Source organism: Haemaphysalis longicornis, unplaced genomic scaffold (genome assembly GCF_048455015.1).
Source record: "Haemaphysalis longicornis isolate Haplotype H1 unplaced genomic scaffold, Haemaphysalis longicornis Haplotype H1 scaffold_29, whole genome shotgun sequence".
NCBI lineage: Eukaryota > Metazoa > Arthropoda > Arachnida > Ixodida > Ixodidae > Haemaphysalis > Haemaphysalis longicornis.
This window is the reverse complement of record NW_027526331.1, coordinates 1,235,505-1,258,628: the sequence shown is the minus strand read 5'-3', so window position 1 is coordinate 1,258,628 and position 23,124 is coordinate 1,235,505. Positions and strand designations below refer to the sequence as shown.

Sequence of the window (23,124 nt, the reverse complement as noted above, 5' to 3'; positions counted from 1 at the left end):
AAAACATTGGCCGTAGTTTTGACTTTTGATTACGTCCCTGCTCTTATTCGGTTGCCCTGTAAAATCAAAACACATCAAAATGTTGTACGGTTTTTGTTTTCTAGGCTTAAGATATTTTGTTACACTTCGTCAGACCTTTTTAACTTATCAGAATATACAAGGTTCTCAAGATCGCATTTTTTTCGCGTACTCTGGAACGAAGGCCTTCGTATTGACAAGAAAACATACATTCAACCAGCCATTTGCCGCCAAACACGCTCCAATCGCCCAGGCAAAGCCGCGGAGGTTTCGTGTAAATCAAACATGTATAAAAATTATTTTTGCCTGTACATGCTACGATTGGAATCTGCTATGGGCTGATGTTGTGAAATGCCGATATATTTTATTCTTTATTTGCGTTGTTTTGAATTCAACGTGATGTATTCTTGTTGTTTACTTATTAGCTTACCGAATGTATAATCGTACAGTTTTTCGTTTCTTCGAAGCGTACCGTTAGGTTTTTTTGTTATCTGGTTTTTGCTTTGGGCCGCCCGCACCTGCTCGAAACCAGACACCCAGGATAGCAATAACTTGTAGGTAAATAAATAAAAATATGGCGGCCGGAATAACAATAAATCAAGCGACAAGCCATAAGAGCGAAGTAGTTCGCAACAGTGCTTTAAGGCTACTCTTCAACACTACCGCTAAACACTTGCACTCTTTCCTTCGCGGCTGGAAGCACCGCGAACGCTATAGTTTTCGCCAGCACTCCGCAGCACTGCGTGATTTTCTCGTCGCAGCAGATACGCTTTCCGTTTCTTTGGTTTTGAGGGTTTCTTTTAAAAGTAGATATCAAATGCGTTCATTACTGCAACTGGAGGAAAGTCATCCAGTAGCTGCTACACCGCTGTAATGAAGTAATTCCAGCGGTCGAAGAACACCAAGAACGGAAAAGAACGAAAAATCCTTTGACAAAGTCTCTAAGTTATCTGATAGACATACAACAGTAATTTCAGGCTGAGGCATTTTGCGACCCCCTAGTCTAACTACTGCATATTTTGGTTGACTACGTTCTGCAACCATTTAGGATTTCGAAAAAAAGGTTAAAAAGCGGTCACAGGGTCTTTTTAAACGACGGCCAAAGAAATGAAGGTAGAAAGCCAGTTTTTGCCTAGTAAAACGTTAAAAAACAGCGGAACACCATAAGGTAGCTTTCCCAACGTATTCTTCGCCAAAATATGCAAACTGCATCCCATATCTTTCTTTCCTTATCCTCCGTTCTTATAGAGTGATGGCTTTGTTGTAAGCCGACACACACAATCCGGTGTCATATCTGCACCTCGATCACGAGTACCTAGCTCCCCTCGATATCTTGCCGTTATCAGTAAGACGGCGAACGGTGCGTCTTTATCTTGCACGGAATCACGGAACTGGAGCACTCTTGCGAATGTCGTTGGCGAAGACGATGGGCCGCGTGCATCTGTGTTTCTTGGTATTCTTCGTTGAAGTCAGCACGAGTGAGTATTCCGGTGTTTTATTTTCTCACTGTCAATTTTTCTACAAAGCACATATGATCAAACAGGCGTCAAATTTCTTCTGCTGGCGCTCTTCTATGTAATCATCAATACTTGTGTATAGGAGAAGTAAAATAAAATCGGTAAAGCTAGTGGCAACGCGGCGCGAATGAAAACATTGATCTTAACCGGCGATGCATTTTCGAAGCTGCTGTCACTGTTTCCATCACCTTTCGAGCGTCCTTGTTGTTCTCGTGATGCAGTTGAAAGTCACTCTCAGTCATACTAGTCGTAGTTGCTTAAGCGTCCTTAAAACTGGGTTTACGGCACCTTGTAAGCCTTTAGCACCAATCACTGAAGCCTGCAGGGCGGATAAATATTGACAGTACACAAGCTCGGCGTTAGATTCGGAGTGTAAATTCATCCTACCGTACTCGTCGTTGCCCAGGACAGCTATAGTTTAGGAATCCAAGGATACGCCGTTATCTGTTGTACTGACGCAGCAAGTGCCATTGGAGGAGCATTGTTTTGAAACAAATGGATGAATCATGTAACACGAACTAAAGTTGCTCAGATGTATTTTCAGGTAGGAGTTATTACCAATCATTTCCGGTTCAGAACTTTTTTTGTGAGCCTAGGTTCGACAGTGGCAGGGCTTTCTCTACTGATCCCTGGGCCAAGACTCAAGAGTTTCATGGCCGTATTTCGAATGACGCCGAAAAATCAATTATGGCAGTGTGTACGGTTTCGGCGCACGCCAAATCCGGAGGTGACACAAATAATCATTTATGTTCCGTAGCACTCGCACCCTAGGTGTTGAAGGGTTGCGTTAAAAAGGAATTTCATCATATCGCTTTTAGTTTCACATAACCTTGAGTGTGAAACGTCACCCGGAAACCGGAAACCAAAATATCTCGTGTACTGTCTATTTGGACGTGTGGTATTAAGAAACTGAGAACTTACGAGAAACTTTAAGCACACCAGAATCACTTTTAACAAAAAAAGAAAACATCCATTTGTTTCCAAATTCACATTTCTGTTGCCGTCTCACAACTACTCTTTAATAAATAATACACGCAATTAATTAAATGGCTTAGTTGGCTTGTTTTGAGCACCGGCGGCTGTTTTTTTTTTGCGCGTAAAGAGTTAAACACAAACAACCACGCAAGTTTTAATTTTTTTAGCATCAACTGACGACAGCAACTTGCGTGGAATATATTAAGGGCACAAGACCCATTTTTGGCCAGGGAGAATACTTCCTACCTGCAGAAATATTATAGGTGCACTTACATCTTGGGGAAAACTGCGAGAAACAGTCAAACACATCTTTAAACACAGCGTTACACAGGCTTCCGGTGCCCCATGAGTACATTAACATGATCATAAAGAGAAGTTGCTTTTATTTTCCTCTACCGAAGCTGCCTTTTAAAGTATGCTTTCACAAACATGCAAAACTGAGTACATGCTTTACACCGTCCGGAAGCTATCCCACGAGACGATTTTCACTCCACTTAACTGTAATATGCGGCGACACTTGCTAGTGTACACCGACGCCGGCCAGCACGGTCATTCCTTGTCAATTTTCACGCTTCGTCACTGAGGGCATCATTTCGTTGCAGCTAAGCAGAAGCCGGGTCGCAGGTGTGATGGTACTGTTTATTTCAACAAACAATGCAATAACATACGCTCATGGGTCTTAAAGGCTAGAGGAGGAGTTATTTACATCACACTCAAAATTTGCACTTATGACATGGCACCGGCAGTGGTTAAATGGGTATTTGGGTTGCCGGTGTTGGATGCTTTCGGCACACCCCAAGAAATTATATTTGCACAGCGTAAGCAAGCAGGACACAACCTAGGAGAACACTTGAATGAATTTTTGTGGTACAAATTCTCTTTTCTGTACAACCAAAACGCTAAATATTCAGCAATAGCAAATCGCTTCTAAAATCAGCTTAAGCTAATGGAGTTAAGCCACTAAAAAACTGCATGGTTGGACCCATAAGCTAAAAGCGCTCGTGGTTTTCCGTGCCGCGCAAGAACTTTCTACATACACACGTCATAGCAATAAAGATACAATTATTCAAGTGAAGAATAGTTCGGCCTCCCTAACGTTCTTTCATATAAAATATGGACGTTCCCCAATGGCAGTGCCTATTCAGTGGATCAGTGGATGATGATCATCATGAATACAGGATAATGTGCCACGTTATTCTGTGGACCAGACCATGTAGTTATTATGGTATAGTTAATCCTTATTCGTTTAAAGCAACCTAAAATATATTAATCTAATATTTACATAACTAATGGGTAGAATTGACTTAAGAGAACAGTTTACAGCATAAAAGAAAGAAGACTGCGTAACTGCTGGGACTCGAACCCAGAGCGTTAGAGCCAAACAACGAATACGGGTATCACTGAGCTATGGAAGCCAACAAGCGAAGCCCTTTTGCAGTAGCTCAAAACAGAACATAACCCTGTGGTCTCGACCACAGAATAAATCCGAACATTGTTTAGTGGTCTGGTCTACAGAATAGGCAGTGCGTTCCCGAACCGATCAGGGATTGGGGTAATTTAAAACTGCGTCAAATTTTTTGCTATGTTCCCTTGCACTGTTCACCAAAAGCCGCAGCAGTATGAGTAGTGCAAATTTCGGTATACAGGATAGTGCTCCCTGGTTTGGCTATCTTGCTCGTGCTGCTATTAATTACTCCCCTCAAACGACGTCATTCTAAGCGGCTAAAAATACAGTACAAACGGCTTGAAAACCGTAATTAATGCGTCTCAGTAAATGAGCATCCCAAAGATAGCGAATGCCACCATTAGCCCCATGCAGAATACAATGCTATCAATTGTGTGCACATGCTCTAACACAGTAATCGCTAAGCGTAAAAGTTCTTAAGGCTTCACGCTGTGAAGTCCTGTCTTGTGTAAACAGGTTTCTGAGGCCCCTGTGACATCATCGCGGCTTCCCCGGCTGCCTGCTCTTCACGCTCAGTTCGCGATGCCACAGCAATCAGCATATCACCGGATGCTCTCTGCCACATTCAACAAGAAAATTCAAGTGGCGTGCGGCCTCACAGCTTCCTAGACAGCCTGCACGTTTGATTTATTTCGCGTAGAAGCTAGTAGTCTCCTGGTCGCCGGTTGTTCGGCGCCGCCTAAATTCACGGACGCAATCGTCGCTTCCGTCTTTTTACCGTGCAACTGGCGGTGACGAATATAAAATATCTCTCAGAAATTAGAAGACTGAGTCCCCACACATACGATAATTAAATGGGCCAATATCACGTCCTAAATCACTTACAGGCCATGCACGCTTTCTGACCTAATCTTCAAACGAGAACACCTATAATTCCTCGACCCGAAAAAACGTTTAGTACCATTCAGTGGAAAAAAAAACTGCCCCGGGACTTTCAGTTTTACCTTGTCTTGTTTATGTCGCAGTCAATGAGCTAACCTATGGAAGGTGTAATTGCGTGGTGTAATTGCGTAAATATTCCGCCATGGAGTAAATTCCCGATCTTTATCACGGATTTGGTATGCAAACTTGAAGCTGTCAGGATAGTTGGATTGTCGGTTGTTAAACCTTGGTTTCTTTTTCTTATGTCAAAGTGTAATTCGTACATGATAAGGTCTACAAAATTTAACGAAACAAACAGCTATCGGATGCCCTTGGTTTGCTCATTGGTAACAGCTTTCGGTACGTTCTCCAAAAAAAAAACTATTTCAACATTTACTAGTGAATCTCTTAGAATTCGCGAGTATCTCGTCCATCTTCCCCACAAACTTGATACACAGCCATATGAGCACGCCTCACTCCGGCTTCCTGCTTTGCCGCAGGCGCTCCCCTCACATGCCGTTCTACAGAACGTGCAAGCGGTGGCGGTAACCATGGGACCCATCTACACAATGCAGAGAGCAGAACGTTGACTTTACGTTAACCCTGGCAACGTCGGCAGCTCTTGTACCCACGAAGCAGCTGTCTGCACACGCTCTCTCCCCTCCATCGTTCTGTGCTCTTCTGTCGCTCCCTCCGTTGGCGAATCGAAGTGTAGGGCAGCGAAACTTTGGCCGAAATGCCACACCCATTGCTCACGTCCCAAAAGTGTCCTATCAGAACTCCTGCATTGTAACTTGCGGTGCACATCAACTGAAACACATCCGAGTATTCCCCTACAATTCATCAAAGCAAAAGCAAAAACCTGAAATTCTCAGATGAAGTACGACCGGAACAAAGGGAAGAAATTCGCTTTGTAATAAACGTATTGCTGACGCACGCCGCCCACGGCTGTGCATATGCGCCCGCATGCGTCTCTCTGTAAGACATTTTGTTAGATTGAAATTGCTGTTTTGAAATTTTTGCATTCAAGGTGGACATGGTGCAGAACCTGTCGACAACGCTTCTGATGCTAAAAAATGTGACTACAAGAACATCGTCGCCTGTCTTGAAAAACAAGTTCGCTGGATACCGAAGAGGTTTTCAGAGCGCCCTTTTAACACAACGAACGTCACAACCAGCGAGGAAAACTTTTTCAACGAGATATGCAGGTAAGGTGCGAAGTTGGGTGCAAGGCTTGGCACTGTAATCTTCGTAGAATAGATTTTAGAAATTATGTAGATCTACTAGCCCAGATATCTGGGGAAGTCTGAAAACAAATTCAGCGAGTAGGAAAAAGTGCTTTAAATGTAAGTTATGTTGTGCTAATGTCCTTGTGACTGGCACTCTTCGAAAGCAGCACGGATAATTCTGACCTGATAATCTACGCGCTTCCACCGCCTGCAGTACAGTCGTGCCCGATGTACTCAATGTACGATTGATGAGAACGGTTAAAGCAAACTCATTGTATACTTGAAGAAGTTATCGTGTACCTAGTGAGTTCATAGCTATAGCACCTAGCACGGTTGTTCAGCCACCCTCTTAGATGATATGCAGTGGGTGTTTGTTCAACCACCCTCTCAGGTAATACTGTGGCTTTTACGATACGAAAAGAAACGGAAACTGCCCATGTTTAGCTCTTCTAAATCAACTCATAACGAGCGAAAGCAAAGACTATACTCAGTATGTCGTAAAAATTTGCCTTTGGTTAAGATTTCGCAGACTGCCATATAGCTATCGCTACCGGATGATTGTATTCCTTCGTTCGCTTCGGCTGAAGCGCACACATAGAGCGTACAGCCGGAATAGATGACGAGACTGAGGGACCAAGTAGCGGCGAAGCAGCCGCCAAGCCCTCGCCTAGTCGCGTGCTTCTTTTGCGCTGAAAAGCACGCAAAGACAGCCAACCGGGGCTGAGCGATTAAGCGCGGGCGAAGCAGCCACTTCTCTTCGCCTAATGACGAGGCCTCCAAGCGAGCGAAACGATGAGAACGAGATTGCGCGCCGGCGGCTCAAGGTCACTTGGAAGGGGACGAATGACGTTGAAATATTAAGCGTAGTAGAATATTTTCTCCTAATTACAACGGTTTAGAATGTGCGGCAAGTTGCGCTCTCTCCCACCAGATGTCGCGCGAGCAGTGCGGGAGCTCGAAAATTGAATGGAATCGTGAAAAGTGACATCTAATTAACCTTTGGAGGAGCAAGAAGGGGACAGAAAAAACGTGAAGGGTGAGAGGGGGCAGCAGGACACTATCGTCTTTCAACGACATTTGCAGCGAAGCAAGCAAATTCCTGAACAATTTTCGATGGTAAGGGCGACCACCCATTTTAAGGAGGATCAGTAGCACGTTTTGAGCCGCTGCAGTATTCCAACCTCATAACCATAACTTCTTGTATACAACGCTGTAGTTGCCAGTGGGAGAGTCCCGTGTATTGCAACGGCTATTTTCTCGATGCTGTAAACTATTACGTGCACCAAATTAGGTTATAGGCTGAAGCGCATGCCCCAAGAATATCAAAAGTGTCGCACTAATAAGCATTGGTCAACAAAGCAAACGCACAGGAAACGTGGAATCTCTACAATTCCCCCAGGGTGCCTATTTAGCCTCCTTAACTGTTGCGCTGTCTGGCCAGCACAGAAGGTTCAAAACACCCCTGGAATAGTAGACGATGTTTCTTGAAGTGACCTAGTAAAACATGGCCGCGTATCTGCTCCCTTCGTTGCAAATGGGGACAAAAGACTATAGTCCACTGGCGCCCCTGCCAAGCAAATGCCTCCCTTGTCTTTCCCGCTGACCTCTCATGCTGTTCCTCTGCCGCCTCTTAACTCCCAAAATAACACGCTTGAGGTTTGCTGAAGTCAATTTAAAATTACCGCGTACCACTGCTCCAGGTCGGGTGCCTTGATTGTAGCGCTGCCGCATGGCGGAGACGCGCGTGAACCGAGGCTTCCTACAACAACGTTAATAGAACCACGTTGCCCTACTCCACAAGCGTTCCAAGCGGAACGCAAAACCAAATTAGTGGAGCCTTTCGTTACTGTTGCCATTTGATTTCTTAAAATGCTGCCAGGAGCTATAGAAGCGCGGGCAACAGCTTGCGATCAAGTAATTTATTTGCCGTTGTAGTATTTCGCTTGCTATCGGAAAAACCAAGCTTCCATAAATTTTTAATAAAGGAACACTGTAAATATCACTTATGGAATGATAAATGCCTTACATTTGCGTAATGTCTTGTTCTTGTTCAACAATGTTGACAAATATGAACATTGCCACCGGACGTACACGTTTAAATTTGGCTGTGGGTATTTAAATCTATTGCACAGCTTCTGATCCTCTTTGGCCGAGTGGCTAAATCGAGTCAGTCAGACAGACAGGCAGACAGACAGACAGACAGACAGACAGACAGACAGACAGACAGACAGACAGACAGACAGACAGACAGACAGACAGACAGACAGACCAAAATTTCTGCGTTTAAGTATCCAAAGAAAGACTACCGTATTTAAAACAGCCTTTTAAAGAAAGAATTTGGAGGAACCCGCCGCGGTGGCTCAGTGGCTGTGGCCGTGTGTTGCTGAGCCCAAGGACACGGGTTCGATTTCCGGCCGCGGGGGCCGCCTTTCTGGAGGCGAAAAGCGAAAACGCCCGTGCCTTCGAGATTTCGGCGCACGTTAAAGATCCGCAGGTGGTCAAAATTAATCCGGAGCCCTCCACTACGGCGCGCCTCATCGCCTGTGAAGCGTCGGCTCCGCAATCAGTCAATCAAGAAATTGGAGGATCCCTCGCAAAGCGGGAATCGAAGATTCCCACGCAAGGCGGGAATCATGGCATATTTTGTGTTGAAATGAACTTGCGGGTGGCATTTTTGGTTAGTTTGCTTGGCGCAGTTACTGGCTTTTCACAACAATGAGCAGTGGCGAGTGCTTCGAAAAACACCAGATGTAACGAGATACGTTCACCATCGCAATCTCCCTAAGAAAGCCCCACCAACTTTAAGTGGGGATGACGGGATAAACGCCTAAACTGAGGCTTCCCCGGGCGCTGGTGTAATCCCCGGGCGCCAACCGCGGGTTGCTTTTACGGCTGTGCAGCAGTAGTTGGCTGTTGCAATATCAACTCAGCTGGCATAGGTTCCTCTACATTGTAGGTTTGAAGTTTAGAGTCGTTTACCCCTACTCTACGCATTCAAGCTTTCCTGCGTTCGCCATTGAGCTGGCCGAGCGGCGCAGCAAACCAAGCCTTGCCTTTGCCCGACTGTGTCGCCTACTGAGGCTTAACAAAGGGCATTTATCACAAAGCAAACCTTGAAACAAACACAAGAGAGCAAACAAAGCCACACAAGCAAACTATCAAACCCTCTAGAATAAAACATATGCAACGTCCTGCGACAACTGTACCTTATAACATCAACAATGTCTCAGGACGAGGATCTATTAAATTGGGGGCATACGCAAGCTATGGGTGATAACGAGCGGAAATCGCAGTGTGGCCGTGAAAGAGTTGGTTCCCGCGATCTGTGGTCACAATGTATTGCGACCGGACTATGGCTGGTCGGATTACAGAGTGCTGTCGTTGTGGGCGCCGTCGTAGCGAAAGACGGCGGTGCGATGCCGATGCCCGATACACTCATGTTTTACCGCTGGGGCCGCCAAGTCGTGGGTTGACTGGAGCCGACGGGGCTTCGTTCTGCTCCCGCCCAGGCTTGTGTAGCGACGTCGGTGCCCTGGCTGCGTGCCCCCTGAGTTGACCGTCCCGGAACACAGCCTTTTCATCCCGCACCTACCTGGACCAGTATCCTCCGTCCGCCTTCTATTTTGCGCTCCGAGATTAAATCCTTTCTTCCGTGCCACTGTGGAATTCCTTCATTGCTGCATGTCGCGATTCCTTTGCGGGGCGTTGACAGATTGGTCTTGTTCTTGGCGCGATGTTTAAATTTTCTGTCTTCTTTGTAGTCTTCTTCCAGTGTACATCGAGGATTGTCTTGGACTCATGACACCCCTCACCCTCATGTAGTGCACAAATGTGCCCACGGAGCCAGCTCGCACACCCAACGCCGCCCGTAATGTTATCATGCATGCAACCCTAATTTATATCAATGATATGGCACTGTACGAGCTTCATGACTGGAAGCGAGCCACTATTGGAACTCGGTTACCCACCTGCGGACGATGAAACGCACTTGCAACGTGTTCGAGCAGACCCGTCATCACTAAGAAAATATTTGAATATACACTAACCAGTGGTCTATACAAGCTGGTGTGGTAACCTGGACTGACACTCCACATAACCGCTCTTGCGCACCTGTCCCTTCACGAAACATGTGAACTAATAAATGACCTTCGCGGAACAGTAAACTTCAAAATGATCTCCACCAATTCAGGTGTTTGGTGACCTTACGAAACTTGCACAATTCGCGTAATCTTTAACCACGACATCTCTTCGATGATTGCCTTCCTCCGTGTCCCCCTCGTTCCCAACCAGTGCATTCATGCCCCCTCAGAAAACGATGCTATTCTCTCTCTCTCTCTCTTTCTCTCTCTCTCCTTGTATAGGCGCAATGCCAGTGAGTGCTGGCGGCACAGTAAAAGCGATGGTTGCCGTACGGAACAGCAATACACCCTGGATCGCTTCAAGAAAGCTAACGCAGCTGCACTCGAAGAACTGTGCAAAAACAGGATGGAAGCCTTGAAAGGTAACCTCCACTGAACTCCATCTTTCTTAGTGATCGCTTCTCGGAGTAGTCATATAGTGAGAGGGCAAGCTTCGAACAAAGCTCATAGCAAATTAGGAAGCTGCCTAGTCTCTTGAGGATAAATTTTTGTTTTGGCGGAAGGCAAATATGTTTGCCGCGTGGCTGCTTTCCGTTTGTTCAGTGAGGCCTTTTCTAATTTTCAAACGGAATTGGCTATGATGAATTTTCTGTTAGCCTCCTGACAGATTTTATTGCGACATTGCCGCCCCCTCTTCATTAGGAGGTTAACTTACGATCAGGACACGGTGTCAGTACTGCACAGAGGCATCAATTTCGGACGGTGCACTTCAGAGGACGACATCAGATGAGGGAAGACGTCTTGTATTTAAAATAGGCAATTCATGGCTTGCGGAACCTATCATTCTACAGCATTGTGCCAACTGTGACGGAAGAACGGTGTTACCTGGTGTGTAAGTGACGCTTTGTTATACGTCCTACCACCCCCCCCCCCTTTAAACACCACTTGGATAAAGGATGCGAAACATTATAAAAATTGTCCACCAATGATCCATTATTCCTACAGCGGTTCTGTTTTTTGGTGCTTCTTTCGTTCGACCAATGATCTCTATTTACGCTATATATCAATTAGGTGGGTTCAGTTCGCCAATTATGTATTTTTATGGAAAGACAGGGCGTTACAGTGTTAGTGTTTCTTCACAATTTTTTAATTTGTGATTGGTGTTGTGTTTTCTATTGTTGTTTGTTTTTCGTTTTTCTTCGTCTCGTCAGGGCTGTGTATACAATGAATATTTGTGATTTTGATTAGTTAACTTGTCTCCTTTTTACGCTGTTTTATTTTTTTTCTGTGCAGTTACTTTGACCAATTAGCTCTATGTTCTTACTGCGGTTACACGCATTAAGTTCGCCGATTATGCATTTTTGTGAAACTGCGGTGCGTTACACGGTTGGTGCTTTTCCGTCATTTTTTATTTCGTGTTTCGGTGTATGTCTCGACGTATAGTTCAGATAAGATGAACTGGCAAGCAGTGTTAATGCGGGCTTATTGGTGCACACTTACCACCAAGCACACAAACGTACCCAGGTACAACATACAGTCCCGTCTGGCCTTTTTTTTGTCCCGTCTTAACGCAGCCTACACTCTTTTTAAAACTTTTCCTGAAAAGCCAGTGGTGCAGTTTGAGAAGATCGTTCGAAAATCGTTTTTTTTTAATTTTGAGGGCTTTACGCCCGAAATCTACACCTGGGCGATGAGGCGTGCTTTAGTGGAGGGCTCCGTTTTGACAACATCGTGCGAACAGTCTCAGCAGTCGTAGAAATATTGCCCCACTGGCTGCGAAGCATGTAAACAGCGTAAATTCACGAGCATGGACCTGCATAGTACGCTTTCCGTTGATGGATTGGATTAGAAAAGACATTAATGACAAAGATCCTGCAGTAGGCGGGGGCCGATTTACGGCTCCGCCTCAACACGGCCTAACCTTGCATGTCCTTTCGCAGCCCTACTGAGCACTAGCTCCTTTTCGGAGCCCGTGCTTTTCAAGCGCGGTGAAGATCTTGCTGCACACTCTGATTATTTTGTGTCTGACCATCACAAGTTAGGTACTACTCACGGTATGAATGATTTTTTTTTACCGAGAACGGAGGCGTCCCGATTCTGTAGCAACGACCAATGAATGCGTTCCAGTGGCAAGAAGTAACCTGTCCTAATAGAATCATTAAAAGTGCTAAAGGCATCATTGTCTATATTTTATTAGTCAACTTGTACGTTAATGAGCATCGTCCTTGAACTGCATTTTTTTTATCAAGGATGTTAATTTATTTACAGAGTTGTATTACGACTTTTTGTCTTGGGACGTCGGAAGCTTCAAGGAATGTTTCGCCTCTATGAACATCTCAGCAGTAGCAGAAGACATCTTCTCTGTCCAGCGCTCTGAACAGAGCTGCCGGTAAGGCGATAGATTTGATCATGCCGTAATTTTTTGTGACTCGCGTAGGCGCGACTGCTAAAGCACTGAACTGGTGCGGCACAATGCAAACGACACTCCCCTTAAAACGCACAATGTGCCAAAATATTGAGCCAGCTTCCAGCACTTGGTTTAAGCTGACGTCTTTTTGTGTAGTGATATAGCAGTTCACCGTTTACGTAAGCAACTATGACACTATCATTACACCTGCACACTAAACAAACACTAGATGTTTACTGCTGCTTGCATATTTCCTGAAACATTTGTCTGTTCTTTATTTACACGTGCAACGCAAATCATCGAGGGTATATTAGCATGCCGTGTAGGCAAGACACTGCAAGCATTCCAATAAGCGAGGATAAGGCCACACCCCAAAACTGGAAGCAGTAACGTAAATGAAGCGGTCCTTCAGCCTTCTGCAACACCAAAACCAACGCGGTGACCTGGTTTATATACTGTTTAAAACAAAATGTTCTTGATATTTTGAAACAGAACCAAATTTTTAATATGATTTCTATTACGCGACGAAGTTGGCCAGTATACTACCACAACTACCAGTGACGTTTATTGGTAGGACGTAACCAACGATACCTTAGGAAAGTGAAACAATGTAAAGTAGCGCGGTATAGACAGGACAAAACAGAAGAGACTAAACAGGACGAGCGCTGGACACCAACTCAGTTGATTTCCAGCGCTAGTTTTGTGTAGTTTCTTCTCTGTTGTCCCGTCTATACCGCACAACTTAACCATGTCTCACAGTTCGAACCTACTAGCCAACATTTATGCACTGAAAACTATTGTTAGAAAAGTATTGTTTTGTCTTCTCAAAACGGCTCGAAAAACTGAATCCATAACAGTGTATACTCTGTCTTCCGGCCTGTATTTCAGTGCAAGTGCCTCGTGTTCTGCATGTTGGAGTCCCTAAACTGAGATCTATGTTCCCGCCCGTTGAGCAAGAGCCACCAAACAATTTTTTGTGATCATCTTGCTTTAATTTCATCATGACATTCTATTCGTCACACCATCAAAATATGAAGTATCAAGGACATCCTGCTATTCTTAGAAAGAAATCTCACACCAGTGCAAGAGTACGCAGTGGATTTAGCCCGAAGCAACCCAATCCGGTTTGAGCCCGTACCATTTGAACCGATTCCCGAAACTGCCTTCCCATTCGGGGCTTCGTGCTTAAGCCCGTTCCCAAAGCGCCCTTCCCGTTTCAAGCCATTCCCAAAGCCCCCTTCCAATTTCTCACTTCGTTTTCATGGACGTACTCACTAATGTTTGCTGCTTCGTATTTTCCCCTATTAAAATACTAAACAAATCATAATGATATATGATCAGTCAACATTATTCAGGCTCCGATGAAGCTATATGGTTTATTTCTGGGAGCGTAAATAAATACGATTGATCATTATTAATTATACTTATTATCATGAATATCAGTATATTTATTCTTTTTCTACTTGGCGCTGTCGTGGATGTTTGTTAAAATCCCGTCCTTTTGTACTTGTATGAGTATATGTACCTACACAAAGGCCTCATGGTTGTTTTTGGGCAGAGTAACTAAACTGAATTGATTTGTTTATTTATTTATTGATTGATTGATAATTCATATTGTTATTGTTGTTTTTGATAAGTACAAGTTATCATCATCATCGCTGCAAAACTACTTCCCGCTTAACCAAGACAAGCCCGAAACACTCTCCAGTTATTTTCTGCTGATAGTTTCCTGACAACAACTGTTTCCCTGGGGGCGGGTTTGTTTCTGCTGACGCAGGTAAAGCTATTTGAAGAAGGACGTGCTTTCGCATTTCTCATTCGTATTGTTTCTGTACGGAGTCAATGAAATGGAATGGATGACTTTATTATAAGAGGAGGCCTATAGGCCCTGTTGGGGGGCATGGGAAAATGGGTAGGGGAAGATGGTTCATATAAAGTCTTCACTGCACTGTGAGGGTTCACTTAGCACGGTATGCACAGTTGAAGTTGTGGCGATGACACTCTAATACGACCATGATCGGGGTGTGCAATTGGAGCCGTTCAGGAGCCACAAAGGGTGTTTTTTGGGGGCCATCTAAAGACGGGGTGAACGATCCGCCATCATACTACTTTAAAGAGACCTGCTTTGAGAGCGAATTCTGTAATTTTCTTTAAAATTCGGAGGTTGTTTCTGACCTGTTGGACTAGTTCTTCCGAAGTCGTCGGGCGTACTTGCGTTGTAATGAACTGTTCGCGGTCACTTGAGTAAGCTGAACAAGCCCAGATGAGGTAGAAAAGGTTCGTTGCATTATTGCTGCCGCAGTAGGGGCACCGAGGCCTAGCAAGGTGCCTATTCGTTGTCCATTTGGAGATGATGTCCGGAGTGTAGGCCGAGTCAGCGTAGACTTTATTAGCAAAAATTTCTCCCGTTCTTGGCAGGGACTGCAGGGGAGCAAGAAAACCAAGTGGTGAGGCGTGGGCAAGCTGTTGCCGGCTGAGGTTCTTAATTGTACAGTATTTTTGCTGCCAGTCCAACTCGCATGCCTGTTGGGGCTCGGGGCTTTCTTGAATGGACGCGGGAAACATGGGTGGATTGCATAAACACTCCCGGGCAGCAAATAAAAAAAAACATTTGCTCCTTCATTCCTGGCTCTGAGAAAAGAAACAGTTGTGCTGAAACAAAATCATGCTCTATAAAGACTTTTTCCATTAGCGGTGCTTCTAGCAGCGACGACGGAACACTAATCCAGCGGGGTCGGAAAGATTTCGTTGTTTAAAACTTGCGAACGGAGCATCTTGCATCGATGTGGGTTGAAATCTCGACAGCTGCATGGATTGTTTTTTTTTTATAATCAGGAGGCGTGCGCCCGAGTGTAAAAGCAACTATGCACGGACCCAGTCAACGAAACTGCGTGCATTAATTTGCATGTGATGCTTGTCTGTGCTGCAATTTCAAAGCAATGTTCTCAAGCAAGCAGCTGGTTCTGCAAGAAATATTTGAAGCATCACATGCACGGCTACCTGTGATGTAATGCACTACATTGGCTCTTTCACGTACTGCGTTCCCCATACGTATTTTCCGTGAAAGGTACACGCGAAGGTGTTATTATAGCTTGAATGAAAAATGTGGGCGAACCCTTTCCTCCAAAAGAAATTGTATCGCCATAGTTTTAAGAACATTTGCATATAAGGTGACCGTTAGCTCCAAATTAAAATGCGTTGTGGAAACCATTGGCTTAGGCCATAATAGTTACCGCATTATTAAAATGCTTTTCTTATTCGTCAGCTGGATTTCGCAACTAAACCTCGCGAGGTTTTTTTTTTCCACGTAAAAAAACAGTACCTTTTTACGACCCCTAACAAATTATTAACTGTATTTGTTAAAAGACTGTTGGCCCAACTTCCTTTTATCGGCACAATACGAACGCTCCAAAATTGCGCTGCGCCAGCGCTCAGAGGTTCTATTTTGCTAATTTCCATCTTTTACTTTCCTTTTGGCTCTTGCATGCGGAAATAACTGTCTATGCATTCATATATAAACCATTTGAATACTTTAAAACTTCCATGCAACCGACGGGACTCGTTCCCATACCGCTTCCAGAATGCGCATACGCGCAACATGCCCAAGACCGATTGACCAACGCGGAAGCAGACGGAAGGGTGCGGTTTCAGCTGCAATTCACCAACGCTGTACCGGGTCGCACGTAACGTAGCAACCTACATGTTGTTTTCAAAAAAAAATATTTCTACCTCTACCAGCCAACAGTTCTTTCGCGGCGTGCCGGACAATAAACTTCCAACGCGGCGGAGGCGGTGGCGAGGGCGGAGTGTTTCACTCACGGGGCACACTGTAGATGTCGCGGCGAATTTACCCAGCGTTCCCCGCGCCGAGGTGCCTTCTCGCCAGCGGGCACGTAGACGGTACTGCTTTGCTGTCTGCTTTAGCGACAGTTGTTTTGGATCTGTTGTGGCGCAGCTTCACGTCCATTGCGCACTTCCTTCGCACGGCTTCATTGTTCTACCGCACCTCCTCGGTAACCTGGATCCGAAAGAATTAAGTGGTCGTCCGTGAGAGAAACGTTCAGGATTGTATTCAAGGGCGGGAAAACAAAATGTAGAGACCACATACAGAAATCTGGCCGCTAGAGAAACGCTACGTTTTGCGAACTGCTTGCCACGAATAGGACTCCGTTTTCTAAATTGTTGAATACTAATTCGGTTGTGTTTAAAAAGGTATTAAAAAGCGGAAGGAGCAACTGGTCCAGATAAATAGCGATTATAAAGGTTCCGTCAGTTTTCTCGCAATTCTCAAACGTACTAAACTAGCCAGTTTAAATCGGTATAAATGGGGATCACTAAGCTCACACATGCCGAATAGTTTCGGTGTCTACGCTTGTGTCGCGCGGTGGTGTAGCCCCGAGCTAGCACATCAGGATGGCTAGGTTCCGCTGTGTCACTTTTCAAAAGACGCTCCTCCCCGTTTACTTTCTGCCGACCCACGGCCGGGTTACGGCGGCGCCGCCCACCGCTCTAGCCCGGCCGTGGTCGACGCTGCTCTCAATCAATCAATCAATCAATCAATCAATCAATCAATCAATCAATCAATCAATCAATCAATCAATCAATCAATCAATCAATCAATCAATTCGCGGGGCAGTGTCCCGACACTGCCCCCGCGAATTTATTGATTGATTGTAGGGTTTAACGCACCGACGCAACGCAGGCGATGAGGCGTACCGTAGTGGAGGGCTGCGGATTAATTTCGACCACCTGGAGGTCTTTAACGTGCGCCGAAATCTCGAACACACGGGCGTTTTTGCTTTTCGCCTGCATCACCCCCGCGAATTCCAAGTAACGGCTGGCAGAAAATCTCACTTCATTCCTTGTACAGCCAAGTTTGTGAATTCAAGTGACGTCGCATGGGCAATTGTTGTGGGCGTCGTTTAAAGCTTTGCTTTCGTACCACCTTCACAACGTGGATTGGCGCGAATTTTTGTTTTATTTTACTTAAGCGTTTTCGCGTTACAGACGTCATCAGTGAGAACACTAAAACTTCGCTTTAAAAGCTCAGTTTTTTGTTGTAACTTCTTTTTCCGAATTTTTTCCCAACACCTTACTTACGAGTATACACGCTTTCTTCATTCCAATGATTATTTTGTAATTTACCGTTGGGTAGCGGGCGCATTAGTCCTCCTTACGCCACCGGCTTGAACCGGTGCTGCGAAAGGTTGGAGTTCGAATAAATAAAGCTGTCCACGTGACTGTTGGGCGGATATCAAACAGCAGAGCTGCCGTAGCACTGTCGCTTCGCAGGAGTTTCTGCTAGTGCCCCTACATACTGATCTTGTCAACCACCTAAAGGCCAACTGCACTCAAAATTTCGACCTCTTGAAAACACTATTTCCGTATAGCATGCTTAAAAATAAAACAAGATGCAAAATACAACAGCTGAAATGCGCGCGTGGACCCCGCAAGTGCTCAGCAGAAATCGGCGATTTTAAAGCCGAAATCGCGCAGAGCGCGGCAGTTAACATGATGTTGCAGCCGCGCAGTCAGCGGCCGGACGGTCAGCCGCTCGGGAGGAAGCCTGCACGCATTCCCTACGCGCGCACGGCACAGCAAATGGTGGAAGCGTGCGAAGCAGAGCTCGACCGGTTCTCCAACTTCGTGGCTTCCCAGAGGAAGAAGCTCCGGCCGGCCGGAGCTTCACAGGCGCTGAACCTGCTGGCGTCGATCCGCCGGCAGGTGCAGCGTGGTCTGCGGCGGAGCTTTTTTAAACGTGTGTGACTGAGTAACGAGTCGTTTCGCGGGGCTACCACTCGTGTCCAAGCTGATTTGGAGGTGCTTAGTACGCATTAAAAATAAGTTTAGTCGCGGTGACATTCGAGTGCGGTTGGCCTGTAATTAAAAAAATTGCTTCCAATCCACGCGGTGAAGGCGGCTGGACACCAAAGCTTTAAACGACACCAGCAACAATTACCCATGCAACGTCACTTAATTTCACATACCTAGCTCTACAAAGAATGACACGAGAGATTCCGTCAGCTGTTACTTGGAATTCGCGTGGGCGGCGTCCCGAAGGAAGCAGCAGCGTCGGCCACGGCCGGGCTAGAACGATGGGCGACGTAGCCCGGCCGTGCGTCGGCAGGAAGAAAACGGAGAGGAGCGTCTTTCGTAGGGTGAGACATCGGAACCTAGCCATCCTGATATGCTAGCTCGGGGCTACACCACCGCGCTACACAAGCGCAGACACCGAAACCATTCGGCATGTGAGCTTAATAATTCCCATTTATACCGATTTAAACTGGTTAGTTTAGTAAGTTTGAGAATTGCGAGAAAGATGAGTGAACTTTTATATTAGCTATTTATCAGAATCAGTTGCTGCTCCCGCCTTTTGTAACACCTATTCAACCACAACCGAATAGGTATTCATCAATTTAGAAAATGGAGTCCCATTCGTGGTAAGTAGTGCGCAAAAGGTAGAGTTTCTCTAGCGGACAGAGATGTCTGTATGTGGTCTCTGCATTTTGTTTACCCCCTCCCCTTGAAACCAATGCTGAACGTATCTTTGCCGCACGACCCCGTAATTGCGCCGGATCCGGGTTACCCAAGAGGTGCTGTCGAACAAGTAATCAACCCGTGCGAAGGAAGCGTGCAATGGACGCGAAACTGCGCCAAAACAGGCCCGAAACAACCGTCGCTAAAGCAGACGACAACGCCGTACTACCGACGCCCCCACCGGCGAACAGGCATTTCCGCGCGGGTAACCTTGGGTAAATTTGCCGCGCCACCTACAGTGTTCTTCATGAGTGAAACCGTCCGCCCAACCATCCCCCCCCCCCCTCCCTCCCCGCCCTGCCACCTCCTCCGCGTTGGGAGTTTGTCCCGCACGCCGCGAAAGAACCGTCGGCTGGTAGAGGTAACAAGCTTTGCTATAATACCGACCGTGGACGCGATGCAGGCACTGCGAGTGCGAATTGTTTCCGCGGCTAGGGAGGGGCGCGAGACGCTGGAGGCAGTGGGTGGGAAGACGCGCGCTGGGAGTAGCCGGACGGTCTGGTTAAGGTCCGCCTACAGATGTTAGGCTTAACACTGCGGCGGATATTCGATTTCCGCTCTGATAAGCGGTGCAGATGACAATTTTTATGCAATTTGCAATCACATCATTACCTCCTTCATAGTATGACCAGCTTTGTTTTTGACGTGAATCCCCTTTATTGGAGCGGTGAGAAGCTATCACTCAGGGTAGCTGCGCCTGCCAGCGCCACTTCGCGGTTTTGCTGCCGCCCGCACAGCGAGGTTGCTGGTGGTATACGCCGCTCTCTCAGTGCGGCTGTCGTGTGCCCGGCGCGTTTTAGCGCCCAGTGTAATAAAAAGCAATAAAAATAGAGTGCCTGGAGTAACTTAAAACTTCGGTCGCAACCAGCTGCCTGATGTGCCTAAGAAATTACGGCTCCCCCACCGAGAGAGCTCGGATCGTTTGTAGCTCGAGAACAGAAGCGCCAACCTCCGATGGGAGCGGTGAGCCGGCGAGAAACGCCGGCAGGGCGGAAGCGGCCAACAAAAATCCGCAACGTGTTTGGATGTTTTTTATTTACTCTACGTCCAAGTACATGTCTATCTCGCGAGGGCTCCCACTGCCTGCTCGGTTCTGTTACGCAATCTTTAAAATTTATTTTAAGTATGTCCTAGGCTGTACTTGCCGCTGATATTTTGCAGATAGTGCATGTGTGTTGACACCAATCTATCTCACAAGTTACCTCGCTTTCAAAATTTTGTGTCAGTGCTTCTTTGAAATACGGTGGTGGATATTCAATGTTTTTCAGTTTCCACTAATCCCGGTAGCATAAACACCGTTGCTACTATTAAAGCCTTGAAATCTCAAAAACTTGCCCATTCTCTGCCAGTTTAATTTGATTTTGCTTAGTCTACATCTCATTTCATTTCTTTCAGGACGCTGCTACATCAAGCTGAAGAGTGTACGCGAAACAGTTACAAGAAACCGACGCACGCAACAAATTCTACGAAAGCAGCCGTGCAGATTCTGATACGTTTTCTCAATCAAATGCGCTGCCAAGAACTTAGGTCACCTGTATTAAACGCAAGTGACACGCTAAGGAGTACCGCAGCTGCCATGACCATCAACACAGGCGGTGCTCTTCTAGTTCCGGCCACAGAGATTCGTGGTGACAGCAACACGAGTCAAGGTGAAGGTACGAGCCCAATCTCGGCGGCAAATGTGCTATCAAGAAGCCCAGTGACCCCCTCAAAGGAACAGTGGAAACTCCTTACAGCAACAACTCCTCAGCATGTTCCCATACAGAGCAAAGAAAACGCAATTACCAACGACGGGTTGAATAACCGGATGGCCAGAGAAGCAACTCGACAGACAGATCAGGAACTACGTACAGCTACTCCTCAATATGTTCGCGCAGAGAACACCCAAAAAGCAGTGACCGACGACGGAGTAGACGACCAGGCGGCAAGAGAAGCAAGCAGAAAATCATCACTTGCAAACGGCGTTACCTCATTACATTTGACCACGCCAACTCTCTTAAACAAACGCATTCAAGAAGGATCGTTCGATTCTAAACATACCTCCCCGCAAGTGTTCACGGAAATTGCATCACAACTAAAACATCAACCTCGAACTTTAACAAGTAAAAATGGGCCGGCGGTTCACGTACGTCCGACTACCCCCGTGCTCATACTAGCGGCAATGACTGCTGCAGCCAATCTCATATTGTAGTTTGGGATAAACGGCTATGGCATAAACAGTCGCTTGGCTGACAGTTCATTTTTACAAACGGTGCAAGCACGCATACATATTAGAAACAATTACATGAAAAGTAGACAAAAACTGCCAAATCGTAGAAAGCAGTTACGAACGACTACTACTTTGAGTGGACAGCCGTTCATTTAGGCGTCAAAGCGGCCTGCAACTGTATATTCATATCTGCACTACTCACTAGCTTCTGCATACAGATATCGGCTAGAACGTAGTTTTAACCTGCTCAAATTACCTTGGTAACGAACAAATCACGCACAAACTAATACCCCAAGAGGCTGGAATGCAGCGGCTGGCAACTGCAGGCTCTTGCTTAAAATAGGGCAGCTACTTTTAATATGCCGCACTTCTTCGAGCATTTCAGGTACTTCGAACGTTTTTTAGCATATATCGAATTGCTCGTACTTTTTGTAAGGTACATCTTTTGTACATGTTCCAGTATTGTGTTTGTGCAAAATAAAGTGTTCAAGAGTGAGACAAAAGTGGATGGTGCTCCACCGCGGTTGTTTCTTATACCACTGTACGTTCATAAGTAAGGTGAATAAAACGTGTTCTACATGTTGTAACTCTTCAGATTTTCTACACGTCAAAAATCAGATGACATGGCTGCAATAATGACATCCGAGGAATGTATCTTGTTAGAGTGTAATAAAGATAGACAAGCACTTTTATTCCATTCTGAAATGTCCGATATTTGTAGGCAGTACCAGTACTATCAGCACGTTTTTTTTTTTGTTGCAAGGGTACTCCGACCAAATAGCATTAAGACGGTGTTTACTGTAACTTGCAAGTTGTGTTTGTATCTAACATGTAGGTGGCATGCACGTAATGCCCCTAAAATGTTTGTCATGTAAAACATTTCTTTAGATACATACGCACTTATGCCGTGTATTTATGCGGGAAGGACACAGGCTAACACATTGGAAAGCACTGATCTGTTGTTCGGCAGGTGTGGCCCATCGCCTGCTGCCAAAACGACGTCATCTGGTGCCGAAAAATAGAACTTTTCCGCAAACTCCCTGAACATAGCGACTGAGGTATAGGTGAAGAGAGTCACGATGCACGCACAGCGCAACAGGCGCCGGCTTTTTACTGACTTGTTTCCCTCGTAGCAAATTTCACCGGAAAATATCCCGCGTACTTTTGGCTTGTTATTACATACCCGCACCTACTATTAGGTTGTCATTGTAAAATAAATAACAGCAAAAAGTTCTTCGGGCAATTTTTCATCATTAAATTTAGCCAAACGTACGTTGTTGCCCTACCGTCAACGTTTTAACCTTATCTAAATACGGCAGAATACCAATAATGCCAGAAGCCATTACAGCAAAATGGTTGGCCACAGTTATTACAAACACAGCTAAATAAACGAAAATAAAAAGCCAGTTTCTGTATTTTAAATGTTCGAAAGAAGGGGAATGATACAGGATAATCGGAAGTACAATTGTCATTTAGATTTATTTATTGTACCTGCAAGGCCCGAAGGCGCACGGAAGGGAGTAAGTGAATACATAATACAAATACAGGAAAGGTAATCGAAAACAGGAAAATAAAAAAATGCCCATTAACAAAAATGTTTTTCTATAGCATTTCTAAATGCAGACAAATCAGTTATGCTAGTAAATTTAAGGCGGGGAGGTGGTTCCATTCATTGGTGGTTTTAGGAATAAATAAGTAAAAAATAAATTGGAGTGCCAATGTGGAACGAACAATTTATGGCGGTGATCAGTGCGAGATTATATATGTGAAGGTGCAGAGAAAAGCTGGCATCTTAAGTCTGGATTGTAGTAGTAAATTTTGTGCAGT

General features: G+C 45.6%; 1 protein-coding gene across 1 annotated transcript; it reads left to right on the top strand.

The window, feature by feature from the left end:
* Window positions 1–1,378: 1,378 nt before the first annotated feature.
* On the top strand, window positions 1,379–21,413 carry LOC144173110 (uncharacterized). Its single transcript, XM_077701617.1, has 5 exons — window positions 1,379–1,496; window positions 5,867–6,044; window positions 10,427–10,566; window positions 12,413–12,533; window positions 20,484–21,413. Exons 1-5 carry the CDS (start codon window positions 1,427–1,429, stop codon window positions 21,277–21,279), a joined length of 1,305 nt encoding a protein of 434 aa, XP_077557743.1. The 5' UTR covers window positions 1,379–1,426; the 3' UTR covers window positions 21,280–21,413.
* Window positions 21,414–23,124: the final 1,711 nt, after the last annotated feature.

Coding starts and splice junctions, on each gene's coding strand:
- LOC144173110 (XM_077701617.1), top strand. CDS start 1,427: ATGTCGTTGGCGAAGACGATGGGCCGCGTGCATCTGTGTTTCTTGGTA. Junction 6,045..10,426: donor TTTTTCAACGAGATATGCAG/GTAAGGTGCGAA, acceptor CTCCTTGTATAG/GCGCAATGCCAGTGAGTGCT. Junction 12,534..20,483: donor CGCTCTGAACAGAGCTGCCG/GTAAGGCGATAG, acceptor CATTTCTTTCAG/GACGCTGCTACATCAAGCTG.